Source organism: Tupaia chinensis, unplaced genomic scaffold, assembly GCF_000334495.1.
Source record: "Tupaia chinensis unplaced genomic scaffold, TupChi_1.0 Scaffold000037_17, whole genome shotgun sequence".
NCBI lineage: Eukaryota > Metazoa > Chordata > Mammalia > Scandentia > Tupaiidae > Tupaia > Tupaia belangeri.
The window spans coordinates 844989-868000 of NW_006159475.1; the positions used below are offsets into that span (position 1 = coordinate 844989).

The 23012-nt window shown below is 36.1% G+C and overlaps 1 protein-coding gene across 1 annotated transcript in view; it reads left to right on the forward strand.

The window, feature by feature from the left end:
* Positions 1-23012, forward strand: part of RB1 (RB transcriptional corepressor 1) — a 175399-nt gene that overhangs the window by 136363 nt on the left and 16024 nt on the right. The window contains exons 21-23 of the mRNA XM_027771835.1: positions 11440-11558; positions 15285-15430; positions 16962-17107. Coding sequence (XP_027627636.1) covers positions 11440-11558; positions 15285-15430; positions 16962-17107 — 411 coding nt within the window. The remainder of the gene's footprint in view (positions 1-11439; positions 11559-15284; positions 15431-16961; positions 17108-23012) is intronic.

Consider the following 23012-nt stretch of genomic DNA (forward strand, 5'->3'; position numbering starts at 1 on the left):
AGATAATTTAATGCCCCTCTCACTTCTGCAGTGCAAGCATGTTTGTGTTTGACCTTCGAATTTTAATCAGCTCTTTTTGTGCTTTTCTATTCAGTCATAACCTTCTCTTCTTTCGGAATTTGGCAAAGCATCCTCAACTTTCATCTTATTCAGACACGCTAACTTCCTTTCAAAAGTTTCACGCCTATTCCTCTTTTAATGTCTGTTTCTCACACTGTCGTACTTCCCTCTATGGTATTACTTCCTCCCACAGTATGGATTTTTATACATGTCACAAATATTCATTGTATGTATTTTTTGACTCCTTCCAGTTAGAATGATTTCTTTGAATTAGAACAGTAATTTTTCCTTAATATTTAGGGTAAATTCTACAAAGAACTTAACAACATTTTATCATGATTATCAGAAAAGAGGAAGACCCTGATGGGATACCCTTGCTGGGATCATTAAAGATAGAACCGATGAAAGAGAACCATTGCCTTCTTTAATATTTCATTCAATAAGCAACTATTTTGGTTTCATTGCATGAATTTTGTCATCTCTTATTAAGCTGCCTCCCATAACTAGTATGTCAAACATCTTCAAGTAAACTCTGACCTAGTTTTAGAATGTGGCTAATATTGAGTTCAGAATTCTTCTCTTTGAGAAGAATTGACAGAATAAATGCAAAATATATTGCGTGTGAGTTTATTATATGTATGTGCATGTGTGTGTATGTGTGTGTGTTTAGAGAGATTTTCACTGTAGGGTGCATGCAGTTGCCAGAGAGACAAAGATAGAGAGACAGAAAGTGAGAAAACATCTCCCTAGGGGAGGTGGCTATGCCACAATCCCTTCTCCTCCATTCTCCCCTCAGGATCTATGGTACACATGCACACATGCTTGGTGTGAGTTTTAAGCCTCTGGGTTTGGGACTTGAACCGTGGTCAACAACATGGGAGTCCAGTAATGTGATCATCATGCCATCTGCTGGTCCCTGTAAGTTATATTTAAAAAATTACCCAATACCATAAAGTAACTTAGCTTGAAATAAAGAAAATAAGCATTTTTTGAAATAGAAACTAATAAAGTTAATATACCTCTCACTCTTTTTGAAAATTTTGACTGAGATGTCAATTTAGAAAATACATTTTGAGAGACCAACAGGTGGCATAATGGCTATGACACTGGACTCTCATAGAGTCTACTGCGGTTCAAGTCCCGGACCCGGTGACTTAAACTCACGTGGGGCGTGTGTGCGTGCGTGCGTGCCCAATATCCCGAGAGGAGAATGGAGAAGAAGGGATTGCAGTGTGGTCATCACCCCCTGGGGGGGCTAATTTCTCACTTTCTGTCTCTCTTCCTCTGTCTTTCTGGTCAACACATACGCCCTATAGCAAAAGCCTCTCCAAAAAAAGAAAAAGAAAGAAAATGCATTTTGAAAAACTTTAAAATACAAAGTTGTTTGAAGTGTTTTGTGTCTAAAATTGTGTCAGAAAAGTTAGTTTTCAAGTTCTAAAAAAAATCCATTTAGTCTCTAATTTAGTGAAAAGATTGCTGTTTTAAGAGACCTTTTGAAAATTATATTAAAATGATTATTTTATAATAATATAATAATTGGAATTTTAGGCCTATTTTGTTTAATTTTTAAAGTTTAATTTAGTTGTAATATAAATTATTTAGTACTATCTAAAGACTCATAGTTCATTATCATTTTGTGTGTGTGTGGTATTTATTATACTAGATGGTTACCCTGGACAGGAAAGACTATTTTATGCAAGCTCTTTTTATTTGTTAAATTATGTAATTATGTTAAGCAAATATGGTAGAAGAGAAAAGAGCTATCTCTGATCAAATAAAGCTTTGTGTTGGTTTCTGCCAGAAAAATGATTATCAAGAATATTTGGCTTTATTAAATAGTGTACAATACCATGATTAACCTTGGTAAAATTAATTTATGCTCTTATTTTATTGCAGCTTTCTATTATACTTAGAAATTAATGAAAGATTACAATATAAACATAGTGAGTAAGAGTTAGACTCTGCGTTTGACTATCTAAATTCAAATCCCCATTTTGCCACCCGTTAACCTCAGTTTCTTCATCTGTGAAGTGGAAATAATAATACTTCATTATGGAGTTTTGTGAAAATTAAATGCACATACATAAGAAGTGTTTACTAAATGGTAGCTATTATTGCTAGTAACAAATAGTAATGTAGATTTCTTTTTTGATAAATGAAAAATAATTAAATTAATAAAAGATTGTTAATTAAAAGCCATAATTATTTAAATATTTAACTAGTTTTAGGAAGCTTTTTTTTTTTTAAGAGAGATTTTTGCTGTAGGGTTCATGCTCACTGAAGAGATAGAGACAGAGAGACAGAAAACGAGCAATCACCCCCTGTGGGGGAATGACCACACCACAATCCCTCCTCCACCATTCTCCTCTCAGGATTTTGGGCATGCACACACATGCACCCAACATGAACTTTAAGCTACAGGTCCCAGACTCGAACCACGGTCAACTATGTGGGAGTCCTGTGGTCATCACCCCCTGGGGGGGCTAATTTCTCACTTTCTGTCTCTCTTCCTCTGTCTTTCTGGTCAACACATACGCCCTATAGCAAAAGCCTCTCCAAAAAAAGAAAAAGAAAGAAAATGCATTTTGAAAAACTTTAAAATACAAAGTTGTTTGAAGTGTTTTGTGTCTAAAATTGTGTCAGAAAAGTTAGTTTTCAAGTTCTAAAAAAAATCCATTTAGTCTCTAATTTAGTGAAAAGATTGCTGTTTTAAGAGACCTTTTGAAAATTATATTAAAATGATTATTTTATAATAATATAATAATTGGAATTTTAGGCCTATTTTGTTTAATTTTTAAAGTTTAATTTAGTTGTAATATAAATTATTTAGTACTATCTAAAGACTCATAGTTCATTATCATTTTGTGTGTGTGTGGTATTTATTATACCAGATGGTTACCCTGGACAGGAAAGACTATTTTATGCAAGCTCTTTTTATTTGTTAAATTATGTAATTATGTTAAGCAAATATGGTAGAAGAGAAAAGAGCTATCTCTGATCAAATAAAGCTTTGTGTTGGTTTCTGCCAGAAAAATGATTATCAAGAATATTTGGCTTTATTAAATAGTGTACAATACCATGATTAACCTTGGTAAAATTAATTTATGCTCTTATTTTATTGCAGCTTTCTATTATACTTAGAAATTAATGAAAGATTACAATATAAACATAGTGAGTAAGAGTTAGACTCTGCGTTTGACTATCTAAATTCAAATCCCCATTTTGCCACCCGTTAACCTCAGTTTCTTCATCTGTGAAGTGGAAATAATAATACTTCATTATGGAGTTTTGTGAAAATTAAATGCACATACATAAGAAGTGTTTACTAAATGGTAGCTATTATTGCTAGTAACAAATAGTAATGTAGATTTCTTTTTTGATAAATGAAAAATAATTAAATTAATAAAAGATTGTTAATTAAAAGCCATAATTATTTAAATATTTAACTAGTTTTAGGAAGCTTTTTTTTTTTTAAGAGAGATTTTTGCTGTAGGGTTCATGCTCACTGAAGAGATAGAGACAGAGAGACAGAAAACGAGCAATCACCCCCTGTGGGGGAATGACCACACCACAATCCCTCCTCCACCATTCTCCTCTCAGGATTTTGGGCATGCACACACATGCACCCAACATGAACTTTAAGCTACAGGTCCCAGACTCGAACCACGGTCAACTATGTGGGAGTCCAGTGACATAACCTTTATACCATCTACTGGTCCCTCTAGGAAACTTTTCTGTCCATTTCTTCTTCATGCTTGAAAAATAATTCAAAAAAAATTTTTTAAAGAAATCTTTATTTATTTATGAGAGAATGGGAGGGGAAAAAGGAAGGGAAGGAAAGAAAGAGATTGATTTGTAACAAAACCTGACCATGCTTCAATCTCCCTGCCCTAGATTCCAATTAACTAGGACAATAGGTACATGCCAACACATACTGGTTTGTTTAGATTGGACTGGAAACCAAATCCAAGCCTCCCATTGTGGTCTCAGTCTCACAGCAGCGGTGTCTGAGCTGCATGAACCACCATGGCTAATCCTTAAAAACAGTTTTGGTTTTTGCATTTGTTTATAAACAAATTTTGTTATCCCCACATGTAGAAAATATTTTTAGTGTATTCCGTTATAGTTTATTAACATAGCTAAGTTTTCTGATCCATAAAATATATAATAATACCTAATTCACAGAATTATTTTGAGGATTAAATGAGCTAATATATTTGGAAAAAACTTTGTAAACTGGAAGTGCTTTAGTTCTTGTCTAAGCAAACCATCAAAGTAATAGAACATCATTCTTTTTCTAAGTGTATCTTTTTGGTTTGGTAATCAAAAAGGTATGTTTCATACCAGTTTCATGCAAATTACAATGAAAGCCTCCTTAAACCTTGTATCCTAGGCACAAGGATATAGAACTTTATATCCTATCCCTTGTTTTACCTTAGTCCTGGTCCTGTTGCCAATAAACATAATTTTTCTCTTGGAGAAAAGAAAAACTGAATGATATTTTTGTTCATGGCATAGTATTGCTAAAAATAAAATAACCCAGCACATACGGTAACTTTATATTTTCAGTTCTGTTTACTGTGAATTAAAGACTTAAATAAATTAAGTCAATTTCACAGGTTAACAGAGTTAACTCCTGAGTTATATGCATCTAACTCCAGAGTTCTTCACTATAATGGGACCTGCCACTAAACTTATTTGGCATATTCTTCAGATACGGTCAAGCTAGGAAGTTGGAAATTGTTAGAAAATTGTGACACTTCTAACCGAGCTAAAATAATATGAATTATGGTGAGCCCTATAACCTAAAATACTTTTTTTTTTTTGCCAGAAGATATGTATATTCTCCAGACACACACACACACACACACACACACACACACACAGAGGGAGGGAGGGAGGGAGAGAGAGAGAACGAGAGAGAGAGAGAGAGAAAGCACCCTCAAATGGGGCATGGTCATGCCACAGTTCTTTTGCCATTCTTCCCTCCCATAAGGATTTTGGGTATGTGTGTGCATGTGCACACAAATGTTGTGTTTTTCAAACTGCCCAGGCTGGGATTCAAACCACAGTTGTACATCTGAGATTGGATCTCTTAACTACTAAGCTATGGGGCCAGCCCTCACCTAGAATACTTCTCTAAAAGAAACAAGTCATTTAGTTATTCATGAAATATTTTTAGGCGCATAATTCTGAGCTAAGTGCTAGGGATATTCAAGGGAGCAAGACACTATTGAACCAGCTATCTCTGCATTTGTGATTGATGACAAGAAAATGTACTAAAATGTTTTCTATTACAATGGGTTTTCCATTTCTCTTAGAATATTACAACTTTAGCATGGTCTTTAAGAGTCTGTATTATTGGACAGCTACCTACCATTTTTAATCTGTTCTCTAGCATTCTCTCTGCCATTATACTTTAGTCCCACTGGCCTATTACTTTAAAAAACACCAGTTTCTTACTGCATGTTCTTACCTTTTTGGGGAGACCTCTACTAAGACTCCTTCTAAAACAAAGCTTTTCTACTTTTTTAAGACTTGGTATCCATGTTACCTTCTCAGATCAATTTTCCTTAAATCATCCCATCTGCCTGGGTCTTCCTCTTTATTCTTCAAGTCAGGATTCTGTTCTTTCACAGCATTTTTCTGAATTTGACATTACATACATAACTTCTTATTTGTTCATCACTTGTCATTTTTAAAATTTTTTTTGGAGAGGTTTTTGCTATAGGGCGCGTGCGCTCGTCAGACAGACAGAGACAGAGAGACAGAAAGCGAGAAATCACCCCCCCCCAGGGGATGGCCACACTGGAATCCCTTCTCCTCCATTCTCCTCTTGGGATCTTAGGCACGCACGCACACATGCCCGGCGTGAGTTTAAGCCACCGGGTCTGGGACTCGAACTGTGGTCGACTATGTGGGAGTCCAGTGACATAGCCATTATGCTAACTGCTGGTCCCGTCACTTGTCATTTTTTACCAGACTCTAAGCACTGTGTGGATAGGTGTTTTCACTTAGTGAGGTGCATATATTATATATGACTAATATTTGAGAGGAAAGGAGTAGATAATGTTTTAAAGGATTTAGGGTAAATATAACTAAGAAATTTCTGATTTTAATCTGATCCTTATGTTAAAGTGGAATTAACCTCAACGAACTTTGAATACTTGAACCTTTTCACTTCATCCAGTTATTCAATGAATCTTTATTAAACCCCTACTTCATTGTTATGAAGACAATAGACAAAACTCATGCCTTCTTGCATCTTGCATCCGAGTTAGGGAAACAAACTAGAAAACAAATGAATACATAATATGATTTCAAGTAGTGATGTACTTTGAAGAAAACAGAAAACTAGCAGTAGCAAAAAAGAAAGGATATGGCTGTCTTTGATAAGATGCTCAGAACAGTCTTGGCTTGGGAGGTGCTGTTTGAGAATGCATGTGAATAATGGAGTAGGTTGAATCATGAGAGCTCTGGTGAAAGACCATTCCAAGGAGAGGAAACAGCAGATGCAGAAACTATGAGATCAGAAGAATTGTACCCTATTCTTGGAATAGAAAAATGATCAGTATGGCTGGGGCAAGTTGTAAGAGTGCGATATGACAGATGTAGCCAGAGACCAGATCTCATGCAGTGTTTTATACACCAAGATAAGGAACTTAGATTTATTCTGAGTAGGATAGGAAGCTATTGGAGGGTTTTGAGTATGGGGATGGGATAGGATAGCGTTGAGCTGGTAGATAGCAAGAGTAAAAGTGTAGGAAAGAGATGATAATAACAGACTCTTAGCAATGTTATAGGTAATGAAGCTTGACTTGGGAATTTTTTTTAACTTTGTGTACTGTTTTGATTGTTTTGCAGAATTCTCAATGTAAAGCATACTTGCAAATATTCAGCTGTGTAAAAGAGCCAGTGTCTTAGTGAAATGGAAGGCATGATTCTTTTGTTTTAAATAAATATATAAACACACCTTGGGTTCTTCAAGCATTTGGACTCTAGGTCTGAGTATCAGAGATTCCTTGCTGAGACCCACAGTGATGTCATCATATCTCTCTCTTCCTACCCCAGTAATCAGTACATGTAATTGGGTGCCAGTAGTTAAACAGGATCACAATGAGTCCCTTTTCTAGAGCCTTCCTTAGTCTTCCATAGGCATGATTTAATCAGGACATAGATGACTGAAATTTCTCAAAGGTCAGTGGTCTGTAATAGTTGAGAATTCCACATGGTCCTCTTGAGGAATATATTTGAGATTAGATCTAACAGGACTTCCTGGTGACCTGGATAGTAGGATGTGAAGGAAAGAATGAAGATGACTCCTTGGACCCAGCTACTATGGCACAGCCAATAGCATACAGAAATTTATAGCTAGAAGCCATATGCTGACCTCAGTTTGAGTCTCCAGCCTACTTAAGTAGAAATGAGAATCATAACCAAGATAATTCAAATATTTATGTAGTACTTAGTCTGTGCCAGGCACTGTTCCAAATATTTATCATGCATTAACTCAATTCTCACAACACTGTGTGTTCAGTTACTATTATTAGTATAGTATCTCCACTTCTGAGATGAGGATAAATGAATACTTAATGAAGTTAACTTGTCCAAGGTTATGTAATCAATAAATGGCCCAGAGTTTGTTCTCCTATTCTTGTGTTATACTTGCCATTATTATAACCTACTCATTGTCTTAAACCTATGTCTGTGTATCTGTTTGACCATTTGAGTTGGGGTTGGAGAGTGTGCAATAAAGTGATACTAGAATAAAACACGAAGACTATTAGTGAAAAATGCCACTTTAATCTTTAGAGGAGGAATTTTCTTTAGTATAATTGTATTATGCCAATCTGAAGCACAAACCAAGTTTTAACCCATATCTGAAAAGTAAATAAAATGGAGTGCCTGTTAACTGCATTTCTTTTTTAATTTTTTTACTTCTTTGAGAGGTTTTTGCTATAGGGCGTGTGTGCTCACCAGACAGACAGAGAGAGACAGAGAAACAGAAAGCGAGAAATCACCTCCCAAGAGGGATGGCCACGCCACAATCCCTTCTCCTCCGTTCTCCTCTCGTGATCTTGAGCGCGCACGCACACATGCCCAGCATGAGTTTTAAGCCACCAGGTCTGAGACACAAACTGCGGTCGACTACGTGAGAGTTCAGCGACATAACCATTACGCTAACTGCTGGTCCCTTGACTGAATGTCTTTATGAGATCTCGGTTTCCTAAAATGTCTCCAGAGAACAATCGAAGTAGACCATTTCTACAAAATATATGTAGGCTTATACCCCTACTGTTTCAATTAAATAAAGATACTTAAGTCATCAATGACTAGAAAATGTAAAACTTATGGTATAATAGCAATGTATGCATAGCTTAAATGAATCTATTAGGTGCTGATTGTTACCATTTTTTAGAGTGACCTTCAGAGTGCCCCTAATGAAAACAAGAATAAGACTTGAAAATAAAAATTATGTTATAGGGATTGTAGCGTTTCCATCTTCAAATCATACATGCTACCTCCCCTTCAGATGCCTCCATAGAAGACATTTCATGACTACCACCAAAGTGAAAAAAAGAAAAAACTTAGGGCCAGCAGGTGGTGCGGAGGTTAAGGTGGCTGAAATCCAACATGACTGATTGCATGGTTCAAGTCCCAGACCTGGCTGCTTGGAAATCATGCTGGGTGCATGTTCATACATACCTAAAAGTCCGAGAGAGAATGGAGGAGAAGAGAATACAGGGTGACCATCGTCTGGGGGTTGGGGACAGGGTGGTGATTTCTCTCTCCCTCTTTCTCTAGTGAGTGCACTCACTATAGCCAAACTAAAAAAATTAAGAAAGAAATTTTTCTCCTGAAAAACTCAGAGTGTGTGTCCTTAAAACATTCATATAAACATCCTAGAGAGTAAAATCAATTAAGCCAAAGATAGAAAATTGTTGAATATTTAAGAGGCTACAGTGCAGACTCTTTATGTGCTATGTAATATACTCCTGCAAAATTGATGTTGTTATTTCTATTTTTTTTTTTTTGTAATAAAAATGAGGTTAAGAAAGCACAAGTTGGGAACCAGCAGTTAGCGTAATGGCTATGTCGCTGGACTCCCACGTAGTCGACCGCGGTTCGCGTCCCAGGCCTGGGGGCTTAGAACTCATTCTGGGCATGTGTGCATGTGTGCCCAAGATCCTGAGAGGAGAATAGAGGAGAAGGGATTGTGGTGTGACCATCCCCTCTGGGGGGTGATTTCTCACTTTCTGTCTCTCTGTCTCTCTCTGTCTGTCTGGCGAGTGCACGTGCCCTATAGCAAAAAAAAAATCCAAAAATAAAAAGAAAGCACAACTTTTCATTTGTAGTACTAGAGCTTTGGAGACGGAATTTGTGCTTATCTCTCTTTTGTTTTAAGAATAATCGTACTGTTGTTGACTTTTAAAAAAATTTTAGTAGTTCTCTTTTTGTCAAGATGGTTGAAAGGAGGATGAATAAGAAACTATAGTGTTATATATTGCTTAGGCATGAGTAACTTCCTATTCAAAAGGGATGTTGTGTAATATGCCATTTCTTGTTCGTCCTTCTTAAATGGCTTTTCCTGTATAGTTTCTGTGTCTCCCAAGTTGCCTTTTGTTTATTTTGTTGTGGCATATTCATATTAAAAGTTTGTCTGAAATATTTGTTTACCACTTACATGTAAATCACTAAAATTAATGAGAAGCTCTGAGTACCTGGGTGGAGTTTATGAACTTAATTATATGGTGATTTGGTGTGGTGATTCATTAAATCCCTATTTACTCTCTTTAGGTCTTTTCTCTTGGGCTCATCATTTTACTCAGCTCTGACTGAATTGCAGCATGACCAAGCTCTCTTAAGGGTGCTTCTCGCTTTTCAGCCTGTCTCTGTCTCTGTGTGTGTACTTTTTATCTCTGGATACCATTTTTCAAATTAGAAAGTGTCTTTCTAAGGACCAGCAGATGGTGTAATGGTTTTGTCACTGGACTCCCATGTAGTCAACCGTGGTTCGAGTCCTGGACCCAGCAGCTTAAAACTCCCACGGGGAGAATGTGCGTGCATGCTCCAAATCCTGAGAGGAGAATGGAGGAGAAGGGATTGCAGTGCAGCCATCTCACCTGGGGGGTGATTTCTCGCTTTCTGTCTTTCTGGTGAGTTCAAGCTCCCTATAGCAAAAATCTCTCTCTAAAAACAAACAAAAAAAGAAATTATCTTTCTATTCTTGGTATTCTTATTTACTGAAAGTTTTCTTTTCGTTCTTTTCTTTTTAAAATTATGGTTACATATTTAAAAGAGCAATTTTTCTGCATTTATTTTGATAAGATTTTTTACCTTAGATTTATTAGTGAGGTGAATTCCATTATAGATTTTCTAATGTTGAACCTATCCAGCAGCCTGGAAAAACTCAACCTAGTAATGATGTATTCTGTTTTCACACTGCTGATTTGGGTTGCTAATATTTCTTATTTAGGGTTTTTGTATCTCTGCTCATGAGCAAGATGGCCACAATTTACCTTTTCGTAATATCTTTGACAGACTTCAGTATCACTGTGATACTGAGCTTCATAAATTGACTTGAAGAATACTTCTGCTTCCTTTCTAGGGAGAGTTTGAGTAAAAGGGATTATCTGTCCCTTGAATATTTGTAAGAATTCACTGATAAAACTAAATGGAACCTGGGAACAGCAGTTAGCGTAATGGCTATGTCGCTGGACTCCCATGTAGTCAACCACGGTTCGAGTTCCGGACCCGGTGGCTTAAACTCACGCCAGGTGCGTGTGCGTGCATGCCCAAGATCCCGAGAGGAGAATGGAGGAGAAGGGATTGTGGCGTGGCCATCCCCTCTGGGGGGTGATTTCTCGTTTTCTGTCTCTCTCTGTCTTTCTGGCGAGCGCACACGCTCTATAGCAAAAACCTCTCCAAAAAAAGAAAAAAAAAAAAACGAAATGGAACCTGTGTTTTCCTTTATAGGGAGATTTTTGATTACCAATTCAAATTCTTTAGTAGTTAAAAGACTGTTCAAATGACCAATTCTTAGCTTTGCTGACTGGTGTATTTTATTATTATTTTCGATTTTATTAAGTTCTTTTCATATTCTTTTTCTGTCTCTTTTTTTTTTTTTGCCTTTTCCCCTAACTTTATTTTCTAATATAATCATTTAAGGTTGTACAGTTTCTACTTTTATTTTTGGTATCGTACAAAATTGGCAATTGCGAATTTCAAAGGAGAGAAAAGAATCTCATTCTAAGTTCTGAACTGCTAATTGTGCCTAAAATTCACATTGCTTACTGTGTCAAACAATTTCGATATGTGCCTGGGAAGATTATACTTACCAACATTATTAATGTCATGTTTTTTTTTTTTTTCATGTAGGATTCACCTTTATTTGATCTTATTAAACAATCAAAAGACCGAGAAGGGCCATCTGATCACTTTGAAGCTGCTTGTTCTCTCAATCTTCCTCTCCAGAATAATCACACTGCAGCAGATATGTAAGTGGTTATACTGGGTCGTCGGAAAAGTCATAATGCATTTTTTGCATGGAAAATTACATCATGATTTTCCTGACAACCCAATGTATTATGTTATTCGTTCAAATAGATTTTGAACACAAATGTAATGCAAGGCACAGTACAGAAGCCATAGAGAATGGAAATTTGAGTAAGATGTTGCTTCTGCTTTTAGAATTAGGAGTATAAGATACATGATCTAAATAAGATCATATAAAGGAGTACAGAGTACTACTAAATCACCTTAGATTGACATGTGGGAGATAGTTTTCATGGCAGAGATGGCAATTTAGGTAGATCTTAAAAGTTGAATAGAATTTCAACATAGAAACTAGAGAGGAGAAAGGAAGCAAAATAAATAATATTCTAAGAGCCAAAAATGATATAAACCCAAAGGCATAACAGCCAGGAAAGCAGGTGGCATTTTTCAGATAGTGCAGATCAGTTCATTTGGAGTGAGCACAGGCTATTTTAGGGATCAGTGTGGGCTATGGACTTAATGATTGGTTGGTGTGTGATGACGATGATGGGAGAAGAAAGCAATTGCTATCATTTACTGAGTTCACTCTGTGCTGGGCAATTACCTATGTAGTCCAGATTATTTTTTTTTCCCATTTGATCTTTAAATCATTCCTATAAGGCAGAAGATATTGCTGTCAGCTTCAGTTATCTATAAAATGGGAATTAAAGAAATAGGTAACATCTAAAGCTAGGAGAAATCAAACTTATAAAGTCTGACTCCAAAGCCATGCTCCTAATCACTGTAGCTACACTACCTTTCATAGAAATGTGCCTAATGCAAGATTTCTGTTTAGTTCTTTATAGGAATTGACAGTAGACCATTTTCTAGAGATGTCATTTCCATGCTAACTTGTACCCAAAGCATTTCTAACATATGGAGCCTCTATCATCATGTATAAATGTGTTTGCTAGGTAGTACTTTAATATAAATAGGGCTTATTTCTGTTCTTTAATTCAATAAGCAGTTATCTGTTAAGTGCCAGGAAGTACTCTAGGCACAAGGAATATAGAAGTAAGATGGTCTAGGTCCTCTTCATAGAATTTACATTCTGGAGTGAACAAGTGAACTAACATGTAAGATGATTTTAGAGTAATAAAAGCTATAAAGGAAATAAACAGTGACATGAAAGAGACAAACAGAGTGATAGAATGTTTAGGGAAACTTCTATTTCTCTGATGAAATAGTATTTTGATTTAATACCTCAAGGTCAGGGAGATGCTGGCCACACAAAAATCTGCATAATATACATTCCAGGCAGAACAAACAGCAAGTGTTGTGTCCCTATGGGATCAAAGTCAGCTGACTTGTAGAAAAGAAAGAAATCAATAATAAATGAGTTAGGGATTGGAGAGCCAAACTGGGGCTAGGTCTTGCAGATTCTCATAGGTCATGGTATGAGGTCTAGATTTTATAGGAATGATGCATCCAGCTTAAGCAAAATGCAGCTTGCTATCATTTTTATTTATTTTTTTAAAATTTTTGCCAGAGGGTAGGTGTGCGTGCCATAGGAGAGAAAGAGAGAGAGAGAGGAAGTGAGAAAGTATCCCACTCGCTCTCTTGAGGGATGGTCATGCCACAATTCCTTTTCTTCCATTTCTTCTCCTTTCAGGATTTGGATATGCATGCAAATATACCTGGCATGTTTTTCAAGCTGCTTGTCTGGGACTCAAACTGTGCTGCCTTAATCGCCATGCCATGGGTGGACCCTATAATTCATATTTTTATTTTACTTATTTATTTATTTATTTATTAAACATAGATTTAGATGAACTAGCAGTCATGCTCTTAGGTATTAACCCAAGTGATCTGTCTACATAAAAACCCATATGTGAATGTTTATAGCAGCTTTATTCATAATTACCAAAACTTAAAAGCAACCAAGATGTCCTTCCAAAAGGGCATGGATAAACAACATAATTAGTGTTTTTAAAAGCCACTGCTTGAAGTCCAAGTGGATTGGAAGAAGAAGTATAATAGCTCAAGTAAGAAATTGGGAAGATCAGGTTGGAGACTCTTCCAGTAGTTTAAGTGAGCAATGTAGGTGACTCAAGTTAAAATATGGCATTAGAGGTAGAAATAGAAAGATCTGAGATGTATTTAGAGACAGATTTAAAATGTATTACATTGGTTTTACATGGGATTTGAGAAATTAGAAAATGGAGAAATTAAAAATAACTTCCAGATTCTTGACTTAAGACACTAGATATAACATGGAGTCATTTTTTTGAGATGTGAAAAACTAGAGGAAGAAATCCAGAGCTCCACTTTGGCCTTATTAAGTTTAAGATTCAAGTAGTGATATCTGTTAGGTCATTGGATCTTTGTGCCTAGGACTCCAGTAAGACACTTGCCCAAGTTAAGTCAGTCAACAGTATTGTCAATGAGTGAACTTAAGGGCAATTGAAGACAGATAATCTGACACTGATGATTATAAAATCATTGTGATGAGGGACCAGATAGTGGTGCTTTAGTAAAACATGATGCTCTGTGAGGCTGACCTACATGGGAAGGTTCCAGGGTAACGCCCAGAGACCTTTCTGGGTATGCCAGAAACACACTTGCCCAAGATCCGGAACTGGTGGAAGCTGGGATGACCTACAGCATCGAGATATTGGGTGTGCACGCTTTCTCTGTCTTTCTCACTCATGGAGGAAATGTAAATCATTTTTTAAGAATTATTTTTATTTTACTTTAATAATTATTATCTTTTTCTTTTTCTTTTTTTTTTAAACTCGAGAGACTGGGGGTGGGGGATGAGAAAATAAGCCACCAGGTCCAGGACTCGAACCATGGTTGCCCATGTGGGTCCCGCGCCCTCAACTACCACACCACCTACTGGCCTAAGTATTTTTTTTTTTTAAATCATTATGATGGTAAGTTTCTTTTCTTCAAAAAACTGAAATTAATTAATACACTGTAAGTAAGATATCTATAGTAAATTATAATACAAATTCTACTTCTTGTTCAGAATTATTTCGTAGTCACCCTAAAACAAAATCAGAAAATAGACCTGGATAATTCTGTTATATAGAAGGCAACACTGAAGAATAGAATTGCAGACATTGAAAGAATATTTGCTAATATCTCTGCCTGATTAATGCCTGATGTATTTAGTATATAGATATAAATATGCCTTGATAATGCTTTTTGACATATTCATTCATAGAATTATGTACTATATAATTTAGGTGTATTGAGTTTATATGTATATGTGTAATTTAATTTATGTATATGTGTATATGTGTATTGATAATTATCAATAAAAATTTTTAGTAGGAAAACAAATATAACACTATTAGATAGCAATTACTTTTTTAAAAATTAGAGTCATTTTATGGTCTCAATCTCACTATAATTATTTACATTCAACCTTATACATATGTAAGTATTATTTCTGTTATTTTCCCAATACACCAGAAGTTCCCAAGGAAAGCCATTTGTTCAAATAGAGTTAGATATGATGATGAAAACAGTTTTCCTATTATCTTATCCCACTTGTATTTAAATAGCCTGACCAGAGAATTTGATATAGAATAACAAAGTAGACAAAATGAAACTAGATATACATGTACAACCTTGGGTGTGTGTGTGTGTATGTATATGTGTGTGTGAGAGATAGTGAGAGAACAAGAGAGAGAGATTCTTAGCAAACTTCAAATGAAGGCTTTTCTTTTGAATACATCTAGGTATCTTTCTCCTGTAAGATCCCCAAAGAAAAAGGGTTCAACTCCACGTGTAAGTTCTACCGCAAATTCAGAGACACAAGCACCCTCTGCCTTCCAGACTCAGAAGCCATTGAAATCTACCTCTCTTTCACTCTTTTACAAGAAAGGTTAGTAGATGATTACATTCAAGAGAATGGATTCTGAAATCAGGCTAACTGTGCTCAAATGATGACTTTTTAAATTTTACATGGTGAGTAACCTTGTTTGTGAGCTTGGGCAAGTCACTTAATATCTCTATCCCTTATTTTCCTTATCTGTATAATGGAAATAATAATAATCAACCTTGGAATAATAATGATCTACCTCATAGGATTTCTGAGATAATTAAATAAACCAATACATATAAAATGCTTCCAACAGTGCCTCATATGTAGCAAGCACTCGAAGTGTTAGGTGTTATTGTTGGTGCCACTGGTATTGCTATGCTTTCAAATTAATGTTTGGAAATATTTGCCTTTGACCTTACTTTTGCTGTTCAGGCATGTATAGAGAGTTAAGATTTTATAGTGTGCTGTTGCCTAGTGCAATCACATTTTCTGGATATTTTCAAGACATTGAAAAAGGCCAGTGACAAGGTTGATAGCATTCTCTGACTGAATGTAAATGTAGCAGAGTGGAGAGGTCAGTTTGAGTGTACATACATTCAAGTGCTATTTGACTTAGAGTGAAAGGCCTGATTCCTATGTGATAAGATTTTTTTTTCCTAATTTTGATCACTTCAGAAATGTTCTGAGCTTTACAAAAATATTTAGGACCTAGCCCTTCTGTTAGAGTAGTGGTTCTTAAATCACGGTTCCTAACCCCCAAAATCTGCATCACCTGAAAAGGTGCAGAAATGAGAATTGAGGGGGCTCTGCTCTAGACCTGTTTAATTAGAAATTGTAGAATGAGGTTCCAAAGTTCTTGTTTTAACAATCTTCCAAGCAAGTCTGATGTACACTAAAGTGTGAGAACCACTGGGAGAAATTGTTACGTTTAAATATTTTTGATTGCCTTATGGAAGAAAGGTAGATTTTAAATCAGTTTTTATATTTAAAGTAGATGGGAAACGATTCAATTCTGTGAATTTCTTTTCTCCAAACTTGTGTTTACAGTAGTCATTATTTAATAGATTCTCTACATCAATTTCATATCAGTTATGTTTCACTTAGATTGTCTACAATCTACCATTTTCCAACAACATATTCTCTATGAAATTGGCATTTCATAGAGACATGCATGATTTGAAATATTTTTAGAATTAGAAACAGTTAATAGACACTTGCAATTCAAATATTTATCTCTCTTGAATATTGACTATGAGAATTTGCAATATCGGTGATGGGTGGTTACCAATGGAAACAAACCCTGTTCGGTTAGCCTAATCTCACAGTGTCTTAGGACTTTTCTTCTGCCTTCACCTCTGCCTCAATTTCTTGCTGTCATAGTTAATCCAGCAAGTATTACTGTGCCTCTTATGTACCTAGCACTATGCTAATACTTGGAATTATTTATTAAAAAGGAAAATAGTGATAAAGGTAAGGTCACTGTTGAAATGCTATTTGACAGCATTATGGTTATAGAATTTAATGATTTTTAAAAATCTGCTTGTACTCCAAAACCAACAGTAAAGATGACTAATTATCCTTATCTCCACAGTGTATCGACTCGCGTATCTTCGACTAAATACTCTATGTGCACGCCTTCTGTCTGACCACCCAGAACTAGAACATATCATCTGGACCCTTTTCCAACACACACTGCAAAATGAATATGAACTCATGAGAGATAGGCATTTGGACCAGGTAAGAAAATTGAGCACTTTACCTTCTCTCTTCCCTCATTATTATTATTATTATTATTTTGAGATAGAGAGATTTTTGCTATAGGGTGTGTGCGCTCACAGGAGAGACAGAGAGAGACGGAGAGACAGAAGAAGAGAAATCACCCCCCAAGGGGGATGGCCACATGGCAATCCCTTTTTTTTTTATTCTCCTATCTCCTGGACCTGGTGGCTTAAAAAACTCATGTTGGGCATGTTTGTGTGCATGTTAAAGATCCCACAAGGAGAATGAATCGCGGCATGGCCATACCCCTGGGGGATAATTACTCACTTTCTGTCTCTATCTCTCCAGTGAGTGCACATGCCACATAGCAAAAATCGCTCTTAAAAAAAAAAAATAAGTTGATCCAATAAAACAATACTGAATGAATGAAAGGAGTTATCTTACAGAGAGTGATCTCTCATATTCTCTTTTATTCTGCTCTGTAAAACATATTAACGAGCAATATTTTTTGGTAATAACTTTATTGATGTAATTCACATACCAAACAAGTCACCCATTTAGGATGTATAATTCATTGGTTTTTAGAATGTTTACAAACTTGTTCAACTATCACTACAATTTTAGAACATTTTCATCACACCAAAGAAGCCACATGCTTTTTAGCAGTCATTCCTTTTTAACACAATCCCCAGAAGCCTAAGCAATGCTTATCTGTATTCTGTCTCTGTAGACTTGTCTATTCTGGATATTTTGTATGTATACCCAACAGAAATGAAAACATATGTCCACACAAAGACTGGTACATGAATGTTTATAGTAGCATTATTCATATTAGCCAAAATAGTTTTTAAAAAATGCCCATCAATTGATAAACAATAGATATAATGTGTGGGCTGGACATGGCCCAGCAGTACCTTGACAGACTGTGAGGCTGACCCATGTGAACATTCTGCGTTTGCATCCAGAGACCTCCCTGACTACTCTAGACATATGTATGCCCATGATCTGAGACTGGAGGTAGATTACAGCATAAGAATCACATTGAGGGTACCTATCTTCCTTCCTCTCTTCCATGAACAAATGAATAAACTAGGGCCAGTTAGGTGGTGTGGTAGTTAAGATGGCTGGATCCCATATGGCAAAATCCATGGTTCAAGTCCCAGACCCCATGGCTTGAAAAACGCAGCAAATACATGTGCATGTATACCCAAAGTCCCACGAGGAAATGGAGGAGAAGGGATTAAGGTGTGGCCATCCCTTCCAGGGGTGATTTCTCACTTTATTTCTCTCTATCTCTGTCTCTCTGGTGAGTACAGACACCCTATAGTAAACAAAAATAAATGAATAAAAGAAAACAAAGAAATAAATAAAAGGAAAAAAGAAATGAAGTAATAATGATAATATGGTACAAGGGGTTTATAGACAGTTCATAGGAAATGCTTATTATGAAAAACTTTGTAAGGATTTCAAAATATTTTGCACCAAGGGACCAGCAGTTAGCGTAATGGCTATGTCGCTGGACTCCCACGTAGTCTACTGCAGTTCGCATCCCAGACCCGGTGGCTTAAAACACGCCAGACGCGTATGCGTGTGTGCCCAAGATCCCAAGAGGAGAATGGAGGAGAAGGGATTGCGGTGTGGCCATACCCCCGGGGGGTGATTTCTAGCTTTCTGTCTCTCTCTCTCTCTCTGTCTTTCTGGCGAGTGCATACGCCCTATAGCAAAAACCTCTCCAAAAAAAAAAAGAGAGAGAAAAAAAAGAAAAAAAAAATTTTTGCACCAAAATAAACCTTTACTTTAATTCCACTTTTCCATGAACATTTTGAAATTCTCTTGTGTAAGTGGAATTATATATGTTCTCTTGTGTCTGACTTTTTTATTTATTTAGTCATTCACTGTATATCAATACAGTATACAAAATGAGATTTTTCCATCCAGAATGCATTATATAATGTGTTATACAATCAAGGCTATTACCATACATGTTATCATTAACAAATAATTTTCTATTTCTTATTTCTAATATAGCTTGCCTTCCCCTCCCACCCCCCGATTTCCTGCCTCTCACCCTGTTCCAATTCCTGGCTTTCTCCCACATCTCTGATATGTACAGTTGTTTTCCATGTATTTTTTCCACATTTTACTGAGTCACTAAAGATCTTAATTAAAAACCTTTCAAAAGCAAGCACAGCTGATATATACACATCTATGAACACATGCCTGACTTTAGGCATAAACCTCAGTGAGTAAAGTGAATATACTATAAAGTAGCACCTTGCTGGGACTATATAGCTTACTGCAGTCATTAAATAGGTACTTATAGGTATTTTAATGCATTTTTTTATTTCAAGAAAAACAGTTTTAATTTTAATAGATCAAAATCAAAAAATGTTAAGAGAATTTTCCTTAAAACTTAAAGCCAGGAAAAAAGGTTAGGATTCAGTTCAAATAGTAGGTAGATGAACTGATCAACAGTTCAAGAGAAGACAAAAATCCCAGGGAACCAGCAGTTAGCGTAACGGCTATGTTGCTGGACTCCCACGTAGTCGACCGCAGTTCGCGTCCCGGACCCGGTGGTTTAAAACTCATGCCAGGCGCGTGTGCGTGCGTGCCCAAGATCCCAAGAGGAGAATGGAAGAGAAGGGATTGCGGCATGACCATCCCCTCTGGGGGGTGATTTCTCGCTTTCTGTCTCTATGTCTCTCTCTGTGTGTCTGGCGAGCGCACGCGCCCTATAGCAAAAACCTCTCAAAAAAAAAAAAAAAGAGAGAGAGAGAGAAGACAAAAATCCTTAAATATGGAAATCAAAGCATTGAAGAAAATCAGTATGTTTTAGTCTAAAGTCAAAAAAATTCTATTTCACTAGTTTAGACCCATATAATTAATCTCTCTTCTATTGAATTTGCATTGTTACTGTGGTCTGATCTTTCCATTTAAACTCTGGAAGTTAACATTCAGCTCTGGATTTGTCCTACCATTAGGCTGGCCATTCTCTTGGTTGTTTCTTGTACTCTTATTTCTGTGTGTCCGACTTTAGTTTTCCTGGTATAGCACTCCCTTCAGCACTTCTTGGAGAGCTGATCTGGTGTTGGTAAATTCTTTCAGGTTTTGTTTATCTGAGAATTTTTTTTGTCTTTTTTTCCCATATGAAAGATAATCTTGCTGGATATAGTATTCTTGGTTGAAATTGCTGTTCACTTAATACTTTGAATATATTTTCCCATTCTTTCCTTGCTTGCATTGTTTCTGATGAGAGGTCTGACGTTAGCCTTACAGGATATCCTTTGAAAGTAACTTGAAGTTTATCTCTTGCCAAATTTAGTATCTTGTCTCTGTCTGTGGTTTTGGTCAGTCTGGCTATGATGTGTTATGTCTGACTTTTTTTACTTAATGTTTTCAAATTTTATCTGTATTGTAGTTTGTATCAGGACTTCATTTCTTTTTATTTGCCAAATAATATTCTATTGTATGGATAGATACACATGTACCTAGGAGTAGAATTGATGGCTCATGAGGTAACTCTTTGTTTAAACTCCTGAAGATTTTTTTCCCAAGTGATTGCACCATTTTACATTCCTCCCAGTAGTGTATGAGGTTCCGCTTTTTCTATATCTTCATCAAATGATTGTCTGTTCTTTTATTATAAACACTGTAGTGTGCATAAAGTGGTATCTCACTGTGGTTTTAATTTGCATTTTCCTAATAGTTAATGATGTTCAGCATTTTTTAACACATGCCTGACTTTAGGCATAAACCTCAGTGAGTAAAGTGAATATACTATAAAGTAGCACCTTGCTGGGACTATATAGCTTACTGCAGTCATTAAATAGGTACTTATAGGTATTTTAATGCATTTTTTTATTTCAAGAAAAACAGTTTTAATTTTAATAGATCAAAATCAAAAAATGTTAAGAGAATTTTCCTTAAAACTTAAAGCCAGGAAAAAAGGTTAGGATTCAGTTCAAATAGTAGGTAGATGAACTGATCAACAGTTCAAGAGAAGACAAAAATCCCAGGGAACCAGCAGTTAGCGTAACGGCTATGTTGCTGGACTCCCACGTAGTCGACCGCAGTTCGCGTCCCGGACCCGGTGGTTTAAAACTCATGCCAGGCGCGTGTGCGTGCGTGCCCAAGATCCCAAGAGGAGAATGGAAGAGAAGGGATTGCGGCATGACCATCCCCTCTGGGGGGTGATTTCTCGCTTTCTGTCTCTATGTCTCTCTCTGTGTGTCTGGCGAGCGCACGCGCCCTATAGCAAAAACCTCTCAAAAAAAAAAAAAAAGAGAGAGAGAGAGAAGACAAAAATCCTTAAATATGGAAATCAAAGCATTGAAGAAAATCAGTATGTTTTAGTCTAAAGTCAAAAAAATTCTATTTCACTAGTTTAGACCCATATAATTAATCTCTCTTCTATTGAATTTGCATTGTTACTGTGGTCTGATCTTTCCATTTAAACTCTGGAAGTTAACATTCAGCTCTGGATTTGTCCTACCATTAGGCTGGCCATTCTCTTGGTTGTTTCTTGTACTCTTATTTCTGTGTGTCCGACTTTAGTTTTCCTGGTATAGCACTCCCTTCAGCACTTCTTGGAGAGCTGATCTGGTGTTGGTAAATTCTTTCAGGTTTTGTTTATCTGAGAATTTTTTTTGTCTTTTTTTCCCATATGAAAGATAATCTTGCTGGATATAGTATTCTTGGTTGAAATTGCTGTTCACTTAATACTTTGAATATATTTTCCCATTCTTTCCTTGCTTGCATTGTTTCTGATGAGAGGTCTGACGTTAGCCTTACAGGATATCCTTTGAAAGTAACTTGAAGTTTATCTCTTGCCAAATTTAGTATCTTGTCTCTGTCTGTGGTTTTGGTCAGTCTGGCTATGATGTGTTATGTCTGACTTTTTTTACTTAATGTTTTCAAATTTTATCTGTATTGTAGTTTGTATCAGGACTTCATTTCTTTTTATTTGCCAAATAATATTCTATTGTATGGATAGATACACATGTACCTAGGAGTAGAATTGATGGCTCATGAGGTAACTCTTTGTTTAAACTCCTGAAGATTTTTTTCCCAAGTGATTGCACCATTTTACATTCCTCCCAGTAGTGTATGAGGTTCCGCTTTTTCTATATCTTCATCAAATGATTGTCTGTTCTTTTATTATAAACACTGTAGTGTGCATAAAGTGGTATCTCACTGTGGTTTTAATTTGCATTTTCCTAATAGTTAATGATGTTCAGCATTTTTTCATATTTTTATTGGACATCTGTGTATCTTCTTAGAGAGATGTCTATTCAGACCCTTCCCCCATTTAAAAATTTTTTTGTCAAAGGGTACATGCATAGACCAGAGACTTAGAGGGAGAAGGAAAAAAACATCCTCCATGAGGGAGTGGTTATGCAACAGTCTCTTCTCTATTTCTCCATCCTGTTGAGATTTGGGATACATACTCATGGCACACACATGCACCAAGCATATTTCTCAAGTCTCTGGGCCTGGGACTTAAGCCACATTGTTGGCCATGTGGGATTCAGCTGTTTTAAGCACAGGACATGGAGCCAGCCACTTTGCCCATTTTTAAATTGGATTATATATCTTGTCTTATTGAGTTGTAAGCATTCTCTACATAGTCTATTTGACTCTTTTCATATATAAACCCTTATCAGGACCATTATCAGAGCCAAATATGATTTGCACATATTTTCTCCCATTCTGTGAGGTGTTCTCTTTTTTTGTTTGTTTGTTTGTGATGATGTCTCTAAAGCACAAAAACTTTTCATTTTAATAATGTCCAATTTACCTAATTTTTGTTGTTGTTGATACTGGTGCTTTGGTGTCATGTCTAAGAAATCATGGCCAAATCTGAAGTTATTTTTATCCTTAGTTTCTTCCAAGAATTTTATACTTTTAACTATATTTAGGTTTT